We start from the raw sequence: 23,117 nt of genomic DNA, 5'->3' as shown, positions 1-23,117 counted from the left end.
ATAATGTATGCATATGATATGATATAAATCAATTCAAATTAAATGATTCTAAATATTAGAAATATGTTTAAAATTAAACATATGTCAAAAGTTCTTAATTTTATTTATTAATAATAATCTTTTTAACAACCACAAGTAATGATTAAATCCTTTTGAAAAAAGTTAGTGAGTAAAATGATCTTAAACATATATCAGATTAAAAAAAGTAAATCGTATAAAAAAAATTTTATTAATGATTAATCTTTATTTTTATAAATTCTAATTATCTATATAATTATATCTATATAATTAACCTTTATTTTTATAAATTTTAATTATCTATCTATATATATATATATATATATATATTTTAAATTATTTTTAATATTATCTTCATATAAAAGATATATAATATTTAGAAGTTATATGAAAAGAATATTATACATAACACATAAAAATCAATTTCAAATTAAGTTCAAAATAAAACTACATAAAGGATTAAAATAAATAAAAAAAGAAGAATTTAAGTGCCTTAGATAATGCATGATTTGTGTATGGTATTTTATTTTAAGATTAAATAGTCTAACATGATAAATATAATTGGTGTTATATAGGGGTGGAGGAAGCCTAAAACTAGGACAATGTTACCACCGATGAGTGGAAAACTGTCAACTCCTAAACAAACCCCCCCAAAAAGTCTAAGTGTCGTTCCAGTAGAGAGCTCATTAGTATCTTCGGAACCGTTAGCTTCGACTTCCACTTGTGTATCCACTTCCGCTTCTGCTTCTATTTCACCTCCTCCTATAGTTTCCGTTATACAACCAACGCCTTCCGATTGTGATGTTACCACTTCCACACAATCTGCAACAAGTCCACAGAAGACTACAGCTAAAAATTCTCCCTCATCCCCTCAGAGTCTCAAAGAAACCAGCAACAAGGTGAAAAAGGTACCTCTTCAATTATATTATATCAATCTATTTTTTCCTTTTTTTTTCTATCGTGGCTGATCATATTATTAATATTTTGCTTTTCATTCAATTATTCTTATTATTAATTATATTTTCAATTAGCAAATAATAATTTGAGAATTTTAAAATATTTAAAAAAAATTATAAAATATCTACAAATAAATAATTGAGAAATTAAATCTATGAAAAAATTGTTTATTTAAAGGAAATTTATGTAATATAAATAATTTTTTGTATATAAAGTAATGACATTGATTTTGATAATCCTAATATATTTTTCAGTTTTTAATAATATATTTATTTTATTTTTTAATCAATATTATAAATGTATTATAAATATCTTCAATGTTATAAATGTTCAATTTGTGTAAATGTTTGTGCTATTATATTAATATACTTTTATATTTTATAATAGAAAAATGTTTAATTAAAAACTAATGTTTGATATGATTACATAGTATACATATACATATATACTAAAAATAATTGATCAAAAATTCATAATTTTAATAAAATGTAATATCTTAGATATAACAAATATTCATAAAATGATATGTTTGCAATTCTTTAAATGCATAAACTATTTTAGTATTAAAATAAAATAAAATAAAATTCTTCATTACTAAAATTAAATTTTTTTATAACTTTAAGATTAAGAAAATATAATTTTTAAATTTTTATTTTTATTAATTTTGAAAATAAATGATATAATATTAATTCAATCTAAAAATACAGAATTAAATTAATAATTGCTTGTAATATAATATAATTAAAATTTTAATTCAGTTTTTTTAGTATTATTTCTTTTATTTATATGTGTGGAATTCATTGCAAATAACTTCCAACTTTTTTTTCTTTTTAATAATTAATTGTAGATATAAAATTAATCCAATCTAAAAATATTAATATAATTTACAAAATATACAAAGTAATAATAAATAGTTACTTAATATAAAATACAAATATAATTTACTTTATTTTTAGTTTGCTATTGAAATGTTGAAATGAATGCTATTAATAATTTTTGTTATTTTTATTATTTTTATAATTATTAAAAACTTATTAATCGAATTTTACAACATTTAAATTATAAAATATTTTAAAATACAATATTATTTATAAAAGAAAAAAATTAAAATTAATTTGCTGATTAACTTCTTTCTGAGCGATCTTAATGAGCTTGAAATATGTTTTTAATTATTTTGAACAAAATTTATTTTTATATATATATTTAGTGATAAGTTTTAATTTTCGAATTATAGTAATTATTTAAAATAGTTAATTTCAACTTCAATGATTTAAAAATATATTATAAAAATTAATATTTTAAATAAATTTTTTTTAAATATATAAATGATACTCGGTTATAGTTTTCGAGTTATTTACTAAAAAAAAAAAGATTGCTATTATTGTATAAAAGTTTATATGTTGCAACATATGTGATGTAACGTATCTACTATTTCTATATATTCATAATGGCACCCAAAAAAATCAACAATCAAAAGGATATTTATGCATTTTTTCATTGATTTTGATTTAAGTATTTTATGTATTTAAATCCTCTCATACTAAATATTACATATTGTTTAGATATTGTAGATTTTTTAGAATCTACAATATACTTTATTTCAGTGAAATATGAAATAAAGAAAAATAATATAAAATATAAAAAATAAATAAATTTATAAACTAATTCATAATTGATTAAAGTTTTAATAATTGAAATTTCAACAATAAATAATATGATATAGCTATTTTCATAACTTCATTCATCTAAAAATTGTTTTATATTTTATTTATACATTTTCCGTGGATTCAAATGTCAAATTTTGCAATAAATAGATACTAAATATAATGATATTAGTTTACATATATATATATATATATATATTTTTTTTTTCTTTGCTGTCTAAATATTTTAAGATTAAAATTTAACTATTTTTGATTTCGTTATAGTTTGTAAATTATAAAAAATAAAAAAAAAATTTCAGACAAGAATTTTATTTATTTTAAGAAATATGGAATATGAAAAATATCATTTAGTAAAAAAATTTTTTAATTGTTTATATAATTAAAAGTTATAAACAAAAAAATTAAATTTATTTTTAAATTCATTACATTTTTCATGTAAATTGTAATTAATAGTTTAAGTAACTATAAAATAATATAAGAAAAAATTCTTTTTACAAATACAAACTTTGCGGTATTGCTGTATTACTAATATTGTGAATTTCCCAATAATCATAGAATTTTTGAATTCTCTATACTATGTAATGAACAAACCTAACATTTACATATATAAAATAATTTATATTATATACTTCTATTTTTTATTATACAGTGAATAAAAATGTTATTGAAAATAAAAAAAATAAAGAGTGATATATAACGTATATAAGTTTTTATAAAAACTTTACATAGTTATTAAATTTCTTTTTTATTTTCTTATGTAACTGATATTTACAATGAGATTTAATAAGCAATTGAAGAGTAAGAATATTCATAATATTAGAAGAAATCTATAAAAATGTCACAATTATTTATATATATTTTTTCAGCATACATAAAAACTTTGCATGAAAATTTTCTGATCTTATTATATAATTATGACATTAATATGTATACAAAATAATGTTATTAAATTATAATCTCTCATTCGTAATCAATTTTTGTCATTAAAGTTATAATATAATATATTTTATATTTAAAATATATTGGATATATTGGTTAAAAAATTAAATAATTTTGAAAATCTAATAAATTTTGTTTTTTCGCAACAATTTCATACAATTTCATTGTTCCATATATAATAATCATGTTACCATACAATCAGCATATTAAATTTTTATATTTCCAATTTTTTGAAGAATTTCATTATATTATATTATATAATATATAATTATATAATCATACATAATCATATTATATAACATAATGAAATTCATTATATTATATATAGAATTTCTATCCAGAAAGAAAGAAGTTTAAATTCTTCTATAATTCTTCTATAATTAATAAAGATATAGATTATTAAAATAAAATGTATATTAATGTTAGAATATTTTTATAAAGAACTATATATGTTTCATAATATAAAAAAATATACTATATAAATAATATATAATATAAATTATTTTATTTTTGTAAGTATTAGAAAAACTTTGTTATGCAACATACAAGATTTAAAAGTTCCAACTTGTATAATTATCAAGAAATAAAACTCAACAATATAACAAAGCTTGTTATTTTTTGCTTGTAACTTTTTTCTAATTATATAAACAATTTATAAATTTTTTACACAATATTATACTATACAATGAGTAATTATTGTTAAAAAACTTTTTCTTTTATATCTTATAGTTAAAATATATATATCTTATAATACAAAATTATAAATTATTAAAATTTTCAAACATCGGTTTATTATATATTATTTTAATTTTTTATATTATTTTTATCTTCTAAAATTGAATTTATGCAGCAAAAAAAAATTGTATGATATTTACATGTATGATATACATATTATATCTATATATACATATCCAAAAATTTTTAAAATATTTTAAATTTTTTCTAATTAAAATAATAATTATACAATTTAATGGCTTTTCTCAATTTTAAGAATTTTACTATAATTTTTTTTAAATAGTTTTGTTTTATTAAAAAAAGAAATCACTCGGAATAAATAAAATATAAAATAATTCTTTGGCGATCGAAAATAAAATGATAATAATAGATACTAAATATGAGACTGAATAATATGATGATTTTTGAAATGTTTTAATTCGATATACATTAGAATTGATATATTTCAAGTCTATCATTATTTATGACAAAATAGTTTTTTAACGGGTTCTTTCATTATATATATTAATTATCTGTCGTTGCAATGTGTTTTTTTTTTTTAATAAAACATAAATAACAATCATATATTTAACTATATACTATCATAAATGAATATGTTATAGACAAAATTCTATAATTATAAAGAATTAGTATTAACTAACATATGTAATACTCTTTTTTTTAAAAATGACAAAAATTACTTTTTTGATTTTTCTCTTTCTTGATTTTTTTACTTTAATGATAAATTTCGTTTTCGTTTAATAATAATAAAGTCATAAAAAAATAATGATAAAGTTTAAAAAAAAACTGATGTAAAATAACCAAAATTAAAAAAGTTTGTAAATTTTATAGTTATTGTTAAAATTTTCTTCTTGAAAATTATAAAATTTTTTACACGATCTATATTGTGATGATACAGATTCTTTTTATAGGAATACAAATATTATTTGCTGCAATTAGTGTTGTAGTATGGTTTCTCTTTTACTGCTTTATATCGTAATTTACAGATTTATGCATTCAGAAGCCATTCAGAATTCGAGATTGTTTTTAAATATACATTTAATTCGAGAAAGTTTAATATGCATTTTATCGTTCTTCATTTTCATTGATATAATGTAAATGATGTTTTTATACATCGTGGCACAAACTTCTTGAATGACTTTTACATATGCAAAAAATTTTTAAATATATTATATATTCACTAATCATATAATTAGCTTATAAATTTTTTTATGAATTATTATTATTATGCAAAATATTTAAAAACATAAGCAAACATTTGTAAAAGTTATGTAATTGGTAGCTAAGTGATTTTAGAATATATTACATTTAATGCATGAATGATCTTTCATATTCTTTCAATTTGATGTTTACATTATGCAAAAAAATCTGCAATTGTGTCGGTATTTAAGCGAACTCATTTATATTTCACAAACTTACAACATTCATTTTTTATAAATATAATTATTTATTATCATTTTTTTATTTGATATTATTTTGATGTTTTTTATTAATTAAATCTATCAATTACAAAATATAGATAATTAGATAAAAAAAAAGAAATGAGAGAATATGAAAAAAGTAAAAAAAGTAAATTATCAGTTTCAAAAAAATCAAAGAAAATATATCATTATCAATATTATTTATATATTTATATATCATTATCAATATTATTAATATAGATGTATATCCAAATATCTAAAAAAAATTTCTGAAGAAAATATATATAAATGTATATTAAGTTTGTTAAAAAATATTCTAAATAATTAGTATCAATTTGTAAATAATATATCATCTAGAGTGATGAATTTAAATTTACATTTATATTAAAGAGAAGAGATATTCATGATGAAAATAAGAAAATACAGAACAAAATTTGTATTTGTGATTATTTTAACGATAAATAAGTTAGATATATTACAATTTTTGATATTATTCTAATAAAACATAACGATATTTAATAAAAAACAAAATATATAATTGATCTGAAATATTTCACAAAAATTGTTAAGATAAAAAATATTAAAAGAAAATAATATATTACAACTTTTTTGTTTGTCATAAAATATTGATCTATAATCAGTGGATTTATTTGGAATTACTTTTTAATGAATTAGATCAACAAATATCATAAAAAAAATTTTACACGAAAGTTTATTAATTTTTTAAAAGCAGTATATAATAATATCAGAATACTTTAATATATAGCAAATTTGTTAAAATTTATAAAAATTAGAGACTATCAAGCATTTATTAATTTTTTTATATTTTACAATATTATAATTTTATTTACAATTATTGTAGATACACAAATACTTGTTTATTTTGTTGTTTAGTAATAAAATAAAATTATTTTATTACTGATTATAATATTATTATCGTTGAATAAATATATTTTTGTCACGATATAATTTTTTATTTATTTATATTGTTATTGCTTTTTTTTCATTTTTTTATTAAAAAAATAAATATTAACTAAAATACCGACACAATTGAAAATAAAGAATACAATATTATTAATCATTAAATGAATATTATTTTGAAACTTATTTATCTAGACAATTAGATTTTTAAAATTATTGCATGAATTGAGAGATTTTCATAATTTATATAAAAGCACATATAATTATGATATTATATAATAAATTTTTACTCATTTTACTAAGAGAATTAAAAATTGTATGTTTGACAGGAAAAAGAAGAAAAGAAGAAAAGCAGAAATAAGGAAGGTAATGAAAACTATTTCTATATTTGTGAGTACAAGCAAAATATTATTTATTTTATTCTTATTAGTTATTATTATATTTTTTATAAAATTATTATAATATAAATAATATTAAAATTATTATAGTAATTTGTTAAATGAAAATTATCATTTATTAAATAAATAGCTAACTTTAACTATTATTCTCATTATAGTAGTTTAAGAATATATATAATCATATTAACAATAACTTATATAATTCATATAATTGAATACTATAAATTTTTTTCATCTCTATTTTCATCCATTATAATCCAAAATATCATATATATCATATATTTCTATAAATATCAATGATATCGATATATTACTTTTTAATTTTTTTAAATTTTTTTTGCTATCATTGATGAAATATAAATTTTATGAAATATATAATTAATAAGTAATTTTAAGATATATTGTGATGCAAGAATTGATTATTTATGAATAATTAAAAATATTATTAACGATTATGCATGGATTAATTATTTTTTTTATTAATTTTTTAATATATTATATTTTCAAAATATAATTAACATATCAATAATAGAAATAACTTAAATATATTACAATATAGTTTTTCAATAAAGTCTTTTTATTGTTTATTATAAGTAAAATTTTTACAGAAATTAATAATAACATTAAATAAGAAAAAATAGAAATTCTAATCACTTTTATTTATTGAATGATATTTTAATGATATTTTCAATATATTAAAAACTATATCAATATCGAAAAAATATATAAATATATAATAAATCAAAAAAAATATCAATAATAGATAATAAATCAAGATTATACAAAATAATCGTTAAATTTTATTTCTAAAAATATATTTAATTAAGTTCTTTTGATAATCTTTCTCTTTTATTTTTATTATTCTTAAATAAATTCGAAAGAAATTTATGTGAAAATGGTTTTTTAATTCACTGGAAAATTTTTACATAATCTTTAAAAGTATTTCTTAAAGAACAAAAAATTGTTTTCTCGAAAAAGAGAAAAAATTGTTAAAAATTATATAGGAATATTAGAAATGCTTATCTTTGTATTATACTTTTTCAATATTCCAACATATTAGCGATACATTTTTCAAAATAAAATGTTATGTTTTCGAAATAAAATGTTCATTATATATCAATTTTTAAGGATTTATTGTAAAACAAATATTTTAATTTTTAAATTCATAATGACTTAGTTTATAAAAATAATTTCTAAATTAATTGAGAAAATTCAAGAAAAAATTATTTTCACTTTCTTTCTAGCATATGTTTTCTAGTATATTTTTGGAGAAATTTGAAACTCTTTAATGATTTAAGATAATCTCATAAGGAAATTTCAATAACTCGAAAATTCACTTTTTTTTTTAAATTTTGGAGATTTTTAAGAGATTTCAAGAGATTTCAAAACCGGATATATATTTTTTAAATAGTTATAAATTATTTTTTAAAAAATATTTATAGTAAAAAATGACTATTCATTTTTTCTTATAAGAATTTTTTGTATCCATTATAAAGAAAGGTTTTAAAAATATGTAGAGAAATAAGATAACATTTAATTTAATTAATTTCATTCGAAAAATATTTTCATCTTCAAAATCCGAAAAATTGCCTGATACTTTTCTTGAGACTTTTTACAAACTTACAAAATTAAAAAAAAATCAGAATTTTCAGGTTATCGATGTTTTCTTGTTGCGTTATAAAATATGACAAATGTTATTTGATTTATTTATTAAGACTTTTTAAATTGAATAATATTTTGATCAATGATTAAAAATTTTTATACGCTATTCTTCGCGATAAAATAATAGCATATCATATAATTTTCAGCAATTGCAAATTGATATTTTATTCTTATATATTTATTATTTTTTATTCATTTCTCTTTTTTCATATTTTCTAAATCTATCATGACACATTATTTTCATGATTAGATTCAAATTTAGCATAAAAAAATATAAATATAAAAAACTTTTCCTTTTTTAAACAACAGAATTGATGTGTTTTAACATACATACGTTATCATTTTGTTGCATTCATGTTTCATATAAATTAAATTTGACAAAAATATAAATTATCATTTATCTTCTTTTTTTTTTTTATTATTAAAAAAGATAGTTTATATAGAATGTCTCAAAAATGTGAATATACTTATTAATTAGAAATTCCTGAGATAATTAAGCAATATTTTCCTTTCAAAAGGAAAACTTTCGACATGACTTTATTATTAATTATTAACAAAAAATAACTTAAATCGCGAATAATCGAACCGTATTAGCTACGAGCCGTTGATACAATACGAACAAGTTCAATTAAGCTTATATATCGAAGAAAATATATTGAATGTAACAAATATTTCTTATCGACAGAAAATTATATCGAATTATATCTTATTATAAAAAAAAATGAATATATTAATTAATTGCTATTTGTATAGAACGATAAATTGAATTTATTTCTCATTCAAAATAAATAATATGATAGAAAAAAATATAAAATTTTTCTAATAAATTAACGATAAATAATATATATATTTGGAATGAAAAAAGTAAACGATACAAATCTTAAATTAAAAAACATATGACCAAATAAATAGATCAAATTATTTACGGAAAATTTTCACTTTAAAATCATTCTTTCTTTCTAGATATTTTTTTTTAATGTTGATAGTATTCGTTGATTAATGTTGATAGTATTATTAGTATTGAACTAATAATTCTTAATTAGATTTGCATGTAACATTAAATTGATTACAATTAAAATACCACCGAAAAGTAACATATGCGAAAACAATGTATTATCGAATCAATTATTTATCATTCACTTCATTGTAATATCATTAACATTGATCAATTGTAATTACTCGTAATCTAATAAAAAAATTGAATTTAATTTTTCTTTCTTATTGTTATATTTTTGCATTAAACATTTTTGTTTAAATGTTTGTATTATAAAATTGAAACTAAGTGGGTGATAGAAGATTGATGAGTATTTCGGGTAGAATCTCTGGTCATAAATGAAAAGGGGTCAAAATGATAATAGATATTGTCTCATTTTGATGATGAATAATGAACAACGATTCACAATTTGTAATCGTGTTTGATGGTCAAAATATGATATTAAGTTTTAATAAATTTCAAATTCATACTAAATTCATGCTAAAGGCTTTATAGAAAATCTTTTCACGATAAATTTGAAAGTTACACGATGTACATACATAATATTAGCTATCGCGGATCAATTTTTTAAATGATGATGACCTAAGAAAGCTAGGAAAAATTTCTCGAATTATGTTTAAGACGAGTGTTGTATAAAGATACATAGTTTTAATAGTTTTAATAATTCTAATCAATAATAGTAGTAATGTTTAAACTATGAACTTCGTCAAGATAGTAATATTGGTTGAAGCTGTCATAGCTAGAAATAATTTCATATAATTTCAAACTTACATTGCACTTTAGCCAAACTGAAGTGTCTTAAAAAATATTTAACGTAATTTAATAAAATATTATTCACAAAAATGATATTGTTTTATAATATTCCTCATTTTAGAAGCCAGAAAAAATATTTTCATTATTTGTGAGCCAATAGTCTCGAGTGATTCAATATAATACAATCAAATTATAAACAATTTTTAGTCTTAAACTATTTGCATATTTCAATGGAATTGTATTTTTAATTTTTTTTTTTTTTGACTTGTGTCTATTATTCATTGCACTAGAAATTATCAGTGATAATTATGAAAATTCAAAGATTTATGATATGTTATTTGCTATTTTTTATGTCACACAAGTTATGAAAATATTTTTTAAAAATATTTCAAAAATAATAATGAATCTTAGTGTCGTAAATTTCATTTCATGAATCTCCCAAATTCATTATGGATTTTTCATGCGCATAGTCTTTTTATAGTTTGATATTTTGAATTTAGAATTTGTTAAAACTTCGAATTTGTTAAAACGTTTTGATTACCAGATATGACTATATATTGTTTGTTATTGAAGTTATGAAGTATATCATATCGCATCTATTAATACAATCTACTGCTCATCATTAAGATGAGAAAGAAATACTCTTTTACTTAACTTTAGTAGTCGTAGTAGAAATTTCAGCTCACATATGCACTCATCCAATTTGCGATTACGAATACAAAGATTTAAATAAAATTCTGCTGCTACAATATCGAAGAAAAATTAAATTCAATTCTTGATCAATGTTGATGATTTATTTATAATTATAAGATATTTTTCGATGATGTTTTTTCTATAATCAGTTTAATATAATGCACAAATCTATCAAGAATTAATTCAATGCTAAGAAAATATATTAAAATTTATAATATATAAAAATATATTAATGTTAAGAAAAGATATTGAAGGCAGAATTTCGAATTGAATTTTTGATAAATAATTGATTTTATGTATTTTATGTATTATTTGATTATTTGTTTTTTAATTTAATAGGTTGTAATGTATCATTTATTTTTTTATTTATTATTTATTATATTATTTGTATTATTTATTGTTCATTTGTTGAAAAATTTTATTATAAATTTTTTATACAATTTGATATATATTCATTTTGAATAACGAAATGAACTCGATTTATTCGTTCAATACGAATAATAATTAATTAGTTTATTCATTGTTTTTGAATAAGATATAATTCGATATAATTTTTATCGATAAAAAAATATTTATTATATTTAACACACTTTCTTTGACATATTGAATTACTTGAATTTGTTCGTATTCGTTCAGCAATAGCTAACATTATTGTCGCAGTTCGATTATGCGCTATGATTAGCCAATGTTGTTTGTTAATTATAAAATTCTTACGAAAATTTTGTTTTGAAATTACTTCAGGAATATTCAGTTAACAACTATTTCTAAATATTTTTAGGATATTTTTATAAATATCTATATAAAATTTAGATATATTGTATTAGTCTCGAGAACTATTGAAAATTATATTGTAATTTTGTTGCAGAATATATTAGAATGGATCTTATATTTAGCTAAAAATTTTTCAATTTCTTTTTGGCATAGTATTTTTAGAATTGTATCATTGAACAAATTTTAATGTATAATTGTAAAAATAAGATGTGCAAATTTTGAAATTGATTGATTGTATGAAGTGATATCATATCAAATTTAAACATTTTTTACTAGTACTAATTTACTTAACATCTTTATAGTAATATTTCATTAGTATATATAAAGAATTTATCTTTTCTTTAGATTTTAAAAATATAAAAATAAAATATATAATCGTTATAAAAAAAATTATCATGATTTTAAAATGTCTCAAGAAATGATCTCGAAAAAAAAATTTTTGATTGCATTAGATAAAAAAAAACAAAGATAAAGTAAGGCGGCCTTATTTTCAATATATTACTGTCTCGTTCTATGTTTGTCTTTCTTCATACAATGCAAATTTCAATTGTTTATTATCTATATATATAATTACCAATTAATTGATCTATTAACTCTTATATAAATGTACTATTAATATTTTGTTTTCTCTTTTCTGTATTTCTATATATAAAATATAATTGTTGACTGCACATATTATCATATTCTCCAAAAATAATTTACTATTCACGATTTCCTTATAAAACCATAGTAATAAATTATCAATAGTATTTTTATAATAATACATCTATTCTTTTATATTATTATATGTATTATTATTATATTATTATATCTAACAAGTTTCAAACATTTAATATAGTTATAGTCTTTCATCTTTTGTTTTTCTGTTAATAATATTATTATTCGATGTATTCAAATTTAATCTGTATACAAATACATTTTTTTTTCAAAACTTTGTTTTTCTTTATAATATCAGAAATATATTTCTAATTTATTTTTATTTTCTATATATTATATATAATGACATTTTAATTTCAGCAATTCTTTAACGATATAATATTTTTATAATAAAATATGGTAAGATTCAGCAATAAATTATTGTTTAAATATAAAATAATTTATTTGCTTATAGGCAGATTTATTCAAATTAGATTTTCCACATATTGTCTTAACACGATAGAATGAAATATATGTATATACAAAATAATTTATTAAATATTATTTATGCTATTGTAATTATTGATAGAAAAAAATTTTCAGATAAAATTAAATGATTTTAAGAACATATTCTGATATTAGTAGTTTTTTTTGTAAATGGATGAATAGACATATAAAGATCATTTTTTTAAATAGAATCATATATTTTTTACTGCAGCAATTGACGTATGTTTTAAATTTCAAATTAAAATATTTTTTATAGTAATGATTTTTAAACATGAATAGTTTAATATTTTTTTTTATAGAGAATATCAAATTATATTAACTAATATAATAAAATAATTTAAATAATTCCATTTAAAAAGCGTTAATGACTTTTATATGTGTATCGAGAATATGTATGTTTGATATATGTATACTCTATATACTTAAAAAGAAACTAGTATCAGAATATCCTTTCTGGAACAAATCAACCCTAATATCAAACATTTTTTGCTATCAATAACGATGATGGTAAAAATCAAAATAATAATATCGAGTGAATTATTTTACATATATAAGATATTCCAGAAAATTGACAAGGTTTAATTGATGATTTCAAATAATTCTTTCTAAAAATTTTTGTTTTGAATTTGATAACGAGTTATTAATAAAAAAACGCTGATTAATCACAAAACACGTAGATTTATTACTTTGAATAAATAAGTTAAAATAACATGTTTTGAAACAAATGTATAATTATTAAATAAAGATTATATCAAATTATATTTTATTCATGAACAATGGATAAATTTAATTAATTGTTATTCATATAGGATAAATAAATCGAATTTATTTGTCATTTAGTTTATTTATTTTATTACAATCTAAAAAATTTTTCTTTTATCACTAAAACAGGAAATTTATCGAAAAAATAATATAATTTTTATTACTAAAAAGGATTTGAAAAAAAAAATACTATTGTGTAAAGTTTTGTCTATATATACATTGTCTATACATACATACATATAAATATACAATTACATCATTTATCTTTTATTTTTTTCTTTTTTATTATTTACAATGAATAATGTAATGAATAACTATACAAATGAATCAAAGTAATTTTTTTAACATTGAAATATTTTGAATTTTATCATTGAAATATCCATACTGACTTTAAATTTAGAAATCATCATTTTACATACATTGTTTAGAGTATATTAACAATGTCGGTTCAAATATCTCATAGAAAAAAATCGAATATTGTTAAATTAAGTGAGCAGAAAGGAAATTGGAAGCTAGATTAAAAATTAAAAAATTTTCGAAAATTTTTGTTAATATGTAATCATTATATATACAATTCTTGTTATCATGAATATCTTGTAATATTAGATGAACAAAATTTTATAATTATTTTATGACAGTTATCGTAACTGCATTCTCATTATTTTCAAAAAAATAAAAAATTCTATGTTATCTAAAAAAATAAAAATTACTATTTTTGATATTATATCAAATATTATATCAAATAATCTTGGATATGATTAATTTACGTTGCTGAAAACTGTTGAATTTTTTGAACTCCGAATTACATATCTAAGATTTTATTTATTCACATATTCACGATGTAAGATGGATTTTATTCCTTATTATAAGATTGTGAATGAAATCATTATTTTTTCTGATTATTTCTTGAAATCTAAGTATATTATTCGTAACAGATAATTAGTTAATTTTACTGCACGCATTAAATACATATATATGGATATATATATATAATGCAAAAATTTTTTAAAGGTTTAAATTCGAGAACGAAACGAGAACGATCAATATTTTTTTTTATATTAATCTTATATAGTCTTACATTTTGCTATAAATTACTGAAAAAATCTTATTGAAAATGCTCATCAAATATTGTATCGCTAATTTTGTAACGGATTTCTAATATTAATATAACAAATACATGTCTTTTGTATTATTATTAATACAATGAAGCATTGATTTATCCATTTATTTGTAGTTTTGTAGTTTTTTTATCCATTATAATTTTTAAAAAATAAACTTTAAAAGTGTGAAACACTTTATATATATTAAAATTAATTAATATATTTAGTATACACTAAAATGGAAAAATGACTTAATTGACTATTCTCTATACAATAAATTATATATTATATATTATATGTTACATATGTATACATTTAATGTTCCTATTTCATATACAGAATGTCTCATCTGAATTTGACATTTTGATTTTCTCACTATTATTATTCACGAAAAATATTTCAAAATATTTATGAATGAGGAGAGCATATTATGATATTGTTCATTTTTTTTTTATAAATACATAAAAATCATGTGAAAATCAATTTTTAAATGGAATTTTTTAATATTTTTTAATATATTAATAAATTGGTATTCTTTATAAAAAAAATATATGTCTAAAATCTATATATGTCTAAAAATTATTTTAGAATTTTAGAATAAATAATAAAATTATTTATTTTAGCAAATATTTCAAATTCAAAGGTATTTTTAATAAAATTTATTATATAGAAACAAGAAATATACAAAGTGATACTCATTTGTTTGTACTTTCTGTGTCTTCCAATAGTTTTATAAAATTTCAAAATTTCCAAAATTGAAATATTTATTTTATAATTAAACTAATAATTTTTAAGCATATAGATATATATAACTTAATACTTTTTTATGGAAAATGTTAAACTGTATCTATTAATATATTAAAAAATATAATTGCATTTAAGAAAATAAATTTGATCTTCATATATATTAACTTTCGAAATTAATATTATTCAACTTTTATTTAAAACATTTTTTGCTACGAATTATGATGCTGAATTATGAATATAATTAAATAATATACCTTATATACAAAATCAGATCAAATAATCTATATAATCTATGTATGATTTTTTATAAAAAGAATAAAATTTTTTCATCCGAGAAAATTGAGTTTGTAAATTTTCGAATACAAATGAAGTAATTGATTAATTTCTGATTGGATACGAATTATCAATAAAAGATTATTCTACATATGAAAATAAAATATAGAATTAATTTTATTTCGTTTGATTAGTTTTAGAAAATTTTAAAATTCATTGATTATAATTATAAATTCTTAATTCTAATATTCAATTTTAAGTTTTTCAAAAAAAAAAAATTTAAACGACAAAAATTTTATTCTACATTTTTCATTTACTATTTTCACATGTAGAATAATTTTGATAATAGTATCTAATTAAAAATTAAACATTTTCGCTTATATTTAAAATATTTTTAAATTTCGTTTTCTCCTTCATAAGAAATCATATTATGATTCATATATATATATGAAGATATTATGCTTGATTTTGACAATATTTCTGAAAATCATATTATTAAAAATACTTATTTTATGATTCTAGATTATATTATTTTTATACTTTATATTTTTTTGTCATATTCTGTTCATATATATCATTGTTTTCATCTGTATCTATTATTAAAGTATATTGGTAACGATGTTTACTGTATATTGGAATTGTGAAAAATTTATTAATTAAATTAATTTTATATGTTCTTCTTTCATTTAAATCGACATCTTTGTATCATGAATTTATATATTTGGAATGTTTTTTATATCTTTGAATTAATAATTTATTAATAATTTAATTCATTTTTAATATAAAAATTCATTTCATTTAATAAATTGTTATAATTAATATAATTATTTATATGAAATAATAATTTAATTAATATAATAATTTTTGAAATATATTCTATTTTTAAGCAATGAATTATAACTTTATAATTTTGATAATAACTTTGATAATAACATATTTTTTACCCAATAGTTTCTTTGTTATTTTATAAAACTGTTTTACTGGATTTAAAATAACTGGATTTAAAATAATTTCCTATTTTTAATTCTGTAAATTGTTACCAATTACTATTAAATATGCTGTTATATTCCAGCGTGTGATAATATTTCTTTCTAAATTCAAAATTTTGTTAAACTTTGGCGTAATTTCGTAATAATAGAATTCAGATTTTAAATGCGTAATGCTATAATATTTTTTTAATTATATCGAAAAGATCTTTATAGAGTTATGCATAATTAATTGTAATATATGTATTTTTTTAATATATATAATATTTGTTATGTATATATTATTATTTTTCTTATTAAACCACAAACATTACTTTCATTATCGCTAATAGTTTTAGATATCATTTTCCAAATATAATCGAAGTAAGAAATTTGTTTCTGTTCTTTTTTATTATAATCATAATATTACTTCTTTATTATCAACAATAATATTAATAATTTTAGATATAATTTTCCAATTTTATATATATGTATTTTATGTATATTTCATTAATTTTAACACTATAATAGAATAGAAAATATGAAATCTATAATATAATTAAATTAATGATAAAGTAATGATTCGTTTATAGTGAAATATAATTAATCCAAAGTTTTATTTTATTTATTTTATAAATGTATTATGAATAAGTAATAATTTTTCTTTTATTTTTTTTATACTCAGACAAATAAATTTTTAATAGACATATTTTTGCTAATATATTTCTATTCGGAATTTTATATTTCACATATTATTTAATATTTATATAAAATTAATAAATTCTTATTTACTATGAATAACTCATGCTATTATTTTATTATTGCAATAAAATGATAGGATTTCTTTGTAAATGAAATCACTTGATTCAAATATGTTTAGAATTTAATTTGTCTCAACTTTGAATCAGAACGATAAAATGTAAGAAAGATTTATTTAGAAATTTAAAAGAGAAGAGTATAGAAGGAGAGCTCTCAAAATGTATTTCATTTGAAGTATAAATATGATTTTATACATTTTATCAATAAATACCGAATTTTAAATTCAATTTTACTTATAAATATTTTAAAAATACTCATATCGAATAATATTTTGATATTATTAATATTTATTATTATAATGCTGTGTTGAGATCGTAAGCTTATCTTACGATCTGCATATATTGCACAATGATGCCTTACTTGTATTACCGATCGAAGGATCACCTACCACTGTAGGAACTTTATATTCGATTATCTTATGAGCTCTAAATGGTGATAACTTTACTCTTTGAGCTCTATGATTCTAACTGTGCTTCGACTAACTGTATCGTCGCCGAGATCTGTCTGTCTTCTCTATGACGACTCCATAGTGTCTTCTCTAATACTCTAACTCAACTAGTCTTGTTCTCTACTCTAATCAACTACACAAACCTTTCTCGAGAGATTACACTTCGACTACTCACTTACTTCGACTACTCAGTGCTCTAAACTTTGACTACCTAAACGTAAATTCGACTACACTTATCGCGAGTCTTGGTTCTCCTTTTATCCTTGCATTGCGTGCAAATGCACACAAAGAGGAACCAATCATCGCGTCGAAGGGCGGTTTCAAGGGATGGGTCTTCGCGCCGTAATGCATGCTGGACCTTTACTTTCATTTTTATGGTGGTTCATCATAAAGCGCGCAAATGCGGCTCGTAAAATGATCGTTGTTATGGTTTCTGTTCAAACTAACATCTAGAGACCATTACGAAATCCATACCTGCTCATAAATTACTATAAATTATATGGCAGGGATTCGAATTGTTAATGGCAAAACATGACCTGACCATTTCACGAGCCCGGGCCTTAACATGCTGTACATTATAAAGACGATTAATCAATAATTTATCTTTGTCAAAATTTTTTAGTCCAATTTTATGAAAACAAAATATATTATATTAAAGGAAGAAGAATATTATTCATAATGCTCGTAATAGCAATATTAGAAGAGATACATAAGGAAGTTTGATATATTTTTGATATATTTTCTACGTTAAAGGTAAAAAAAAAAAAAGAATACTCTATAGAATTGTGCGTTTCTATTATTAAATTATTTAAATATCATTTATTAAAATAACTTAATTCGAATTATATTTAACTTATTTGAAATCAATGAATAAAAATATCAGTATAGCAACAAAGAAGAGAAAAGTACAATACTTATATGAATTCATCGTCTTTTGAATTGAAAGATTATATTATTATATCGCTTATATATTATATATTATATAAGCGATATTACGATAGATATTGCCGCGTATCTAGTTGAGCATTTTCATTCTACTATTATATACTGCTATTCTATCTAATGTAAATTTATAATATTTGTAATTTGTTACATTAGTTATTATTATATTTTATCGGACATATGTATATATGAATTTTTTGTATTGTTTTGTTATTTAGAATCTCTTTTAAGGATATTCTATATTTTTATAAACATTCTGTAGAATAAGAATCATATTGAATATTAATCAAAGGATAGATGAATCTTTTGGACGATCGATTTTTGAGCCTAAAAGATAGAAAAATTGATATACAAAATATTGCTTAAAACTTGTTTATAAAATTATAAACAATTGAAGTTTGCATTAAATGAAGCAAGATAATATAGAAATAATATTATTCTATTTCTGTTATATCTTCTTGTATTTTTCTTTACTAACTTTTTTTATTATTATTAAATCGATATTTTTATGTTATTTTTTATATTTATATGTTTTGGATCCACCTCGAATGGATTCTCTAGAAGTGTTCTATTTATGTCCAATTTGTTCATTCAACTCATTTGAGCATTGATTTGTTCGAATGTCATTTTTTGATTGAAGATTGTTTGATATCTTTGGAAAGCTTATTATATTCTGCATTCAGAAAAGGTATTTTTTAATGAATTTTTAATTTTATTTTTTTTTTAAATACTTTTTCCAATATGTTCATTATTCTGCAAATTTTCTTGTCAAATACTTTATAAAAACTTTCAAAGATAAATTAAGAAATTCTCAGATATCTGTCTAAAATTTTTCATTTTTTCAGGTTTTCATTTTTTTACAAATTTAAATTCTTCATTCTTATTTCAGAAAATATTTAGAGACAAAATTTTTCTTATTTAGACATTTATTTAGATCTAAATTAAAAACATTTGCCTCTAAAAACCAAGATCTTTTTGAAAACGATATTTTCATTAGAATTTCAAGAATGTGATGCATATGAAAAATGTCTATTCGATGAAAATCAAAATTAATTTTCAAAAATATCCAACATAAATTTTTTACATAAAAATCTATTATTTGGGATGACACTAATATTAACATCTTGTAAAATATATATATATATACACACTTTATTTAGTATATACATACACAAAGTGTCCCAAAAATGTAAAAATATCTTAATTGGAAATTTCTGAAGCAATTTCAAAAAACATTTTTCTTTGTAAAAAATTTACGACATTGTTAACAAATTATTAATGAAAAATATTGACTAATTAAGCGTATATTAGTCAAGTTGTGATAATAATATGAATAATATGAATAATATGAATATATATATCCATATCCGCAAATAATCCGTTGTCCAATATGTTGTCCATGAATAATCCATAAGCAAATATTTTATCTTTTATTGAAATAGAAAATAAAAAACAAATCTATACATTAATAATGAAGAAACATGCAAATAAAAAAATATATTAATACAATAAAATAAAATATAAAATAAAAAAAAATAAATCTCTTAGATATTAAATATCTCAATATTACAGCTAATTGTATAGAAATTACTATAGAAGAGTTACACGAAAATTAATATCTTTTCTTTTTATTTTCTAATCAATTTTTTATAATAATTTCGAAATTATTTTTAGATTTTTAGATTTTAAATTACTTACTTTCACGAAAATTTTAAATAGAATTGTTGTCTAAATTTAATTCTCTAAAAAGATTGTTTCCATACTGATAGATTTTGAATACAAATCTATTTCTACAATGATATGATAATTTTATAGTAATTAGTGTTTTTATTTCTTTTTTTTTTTTTCTTAATTGAAAAAACAACTCCATAAACTGCGATGGCAATTCATTCAGAGATATAACTAAAAATAAATAAGATATATAACATTGCCTAAGTATAAATAATCTATATATATTGTTCAACTATATATATTGAACAGTCGGAAAACTAAATTAATGAAAGTAATTTGATAGTACATAAATGAAATATAATACGTAGATCTTTAAAAAGAAAAAATTTTTTTTTCAGATCAGAATTTTTTTTCTTTTGATCAGAATTTTGTACAAAATTTCTGCACTAATTAGAGCATTATCTATTAAAGAGTATACTCTATCTCTGTTTTACTTTGTCTTTGCAAATTACTTTGCAAATTTCAGTTGCAGTTGCTATAATTTAATAAACAAGCTTTAATTGAAATTTTTTATATTAATTTTTTATATATGTTTGGCTTCTAGAATAGTCCTGAAAATATATTAACATATCTCATAAATATATTAATATTTTATTGTTTTATTAGAATTAATAAATAATGGTATATTTTCAAAAAAATAATTTTATTTTTAAATGAAAAAAATAAGTCAAAAATATAGAATAAAATTTAAAAAATTTTTTTTTGAACTGCGTTTTCAAATAAATCAAATTCAAAAAATTTTCAAGAACAAACGAAATTTGTTACTTTCTCATTAAATATAAATGAATTATTGATAGGAGATAATTTTACAAAATAAGAAAAATAATAAAAATAAAAAGAATGTAAAATAAATTTTTTATAAAAAAAAATTGAATTTGAAAATTCATTGATTACATGATCACATGATTCCTTGCATATTTTTACAAGAACTTTTACAAAAACTTAACTCTGAAATAAAATTTTATTTCATATTTTTTGCTTATTTTTACATGTAATTATTTATATAGTTCATTCACATTAATCCAAAATTTATTAATTTTACTTACATTAAATTATCCCATAAGTTCTTATCGTTTTCTGCTTTATTATTTAGAATCATATATTAAACATATTTTTAAAATTATGAAAAAAATGTAATTATCTTCTTATTCTATCCTAATATCTTCCTATTTTTTTAACAAGAACATTATATCATTATTATAACATTTGCATAGTTTTTCGTTTTTTGAAATCATTTTTTAGTGAATTAATATCATTAAATTTTTTTTCCAATAATCTCTTTGTTTCTTATACGTTCTTCTTTTTCGATCTCATACAGCAATACAACAAAATATATTAACATTTTCTTTTAATTCTGGTATTTGATTATCTCAATGTTGTTTAATAAGATAGATTTGTAATTTTTTATTTTATTTTACTGGAAAGTTTAGTAATCATATTTATTGATTGAATTAGGCAGAATTGAATTTCTAGTTATTTTTTTTCTATATTTTTATATAAAAAAAATATTTTATATATTATAATTAATTTTATATATAAAAAATGATATTTCAGGAATGATATATGCTTATTATATTTGTTTGATATATTGTTTTTTGTTATATGAATTGTATTTTGATTATCTATATAACTTCATCTATAATTTTGTGTCTCTTATTTATTGAATCAATATATATTATAATTCTTTATATAAAAATAAATTTAAGTAGTAGGCAATTATTAATTTCGCTTCAATATTTGATAATTTTCCAACAAATATCACAAAAATATAAAATATCATAAAACCATTGCTACTCTTTCTTATTTCGTTGTCATCTGCAAAATCCACATTGCTGAAACAAATCACTTTTTCTTTTTCTTTATAGAGCTGCTTTGTTTTAAAGTTTTCTAAATCTGAATTTTTCTTTTAATATCACAATATTTGTTTTACATTTATTACATTAATGTTATAATCTATAAATATACTAGCAAATTTTATTACATATGCTAGATCCCTAAATATAATAAATTTCAATATTTTTTGTACAAAAAATTATTAGATTATACTTCTTATTTCATATCTTGAATCAATTCCAGTTTTTGAACTTTAAAATTTTAGAATTTCTTATTGTATTATTTATTTTATATTTTTAACGTATTATCTTTGAATTTATGTCTCTTCCTTCTTATTTTATGTTCATTGTCTAAAAACAATGTTAACATCTTTAAATGATAAATCAAAATTTTTATTTATTTAAGAAGATTATTTAAAAAGATTTATC

General features: G+C 18.7%; 1 protein-coding gene across 2 annotated transcripts in view; it reads left to right on the top strand.

The window, feature by feature from the left end:
* Nucleotides 1-23,117, top strand: part of LOC100868101 (uncharacterized) — a 120,691-nt gene that overhangs the window by 25,578 nt on the left and 71,996 nt on the right. For both annotated transcript variants that reach the window (XM_086908511.1, XM_086908512.1), the window contains exons 11-12: nucleotides 594-926; nucleotides 6,985-7,021. In XM_086908511.1, coding sequence (XP_086764637.1) covers nucleotides 594-926; nucleotides 6,985-7,021 — 370 coding nt within the window. The remainder of the gene's footprint in view (nucleotides 1-593; nucleotides 927-6,984; nucleotides 7,022-23,117) is intronic.

Source organism: Apis florea, unplaced genomic scaffold, assembly GCF_048593485.1.
Source record: "Apis florea isolate Af1SG1 unplaced genomic scaffold, ASM4859348v1 contig_3078_pilon, whole genome shotgun sequence".
NCBI classification, from domain to species: Eukaryota; Metazoa; Arthropoda; class Insecta; order Hymenoptera; family Apidae; genus Apis; species Apis florea.
The sequence above is the reverse complement of the archived record's forward strand: the minus strand, read 5'-3'. Positions and strand labels throughout refer to the sequence as shown.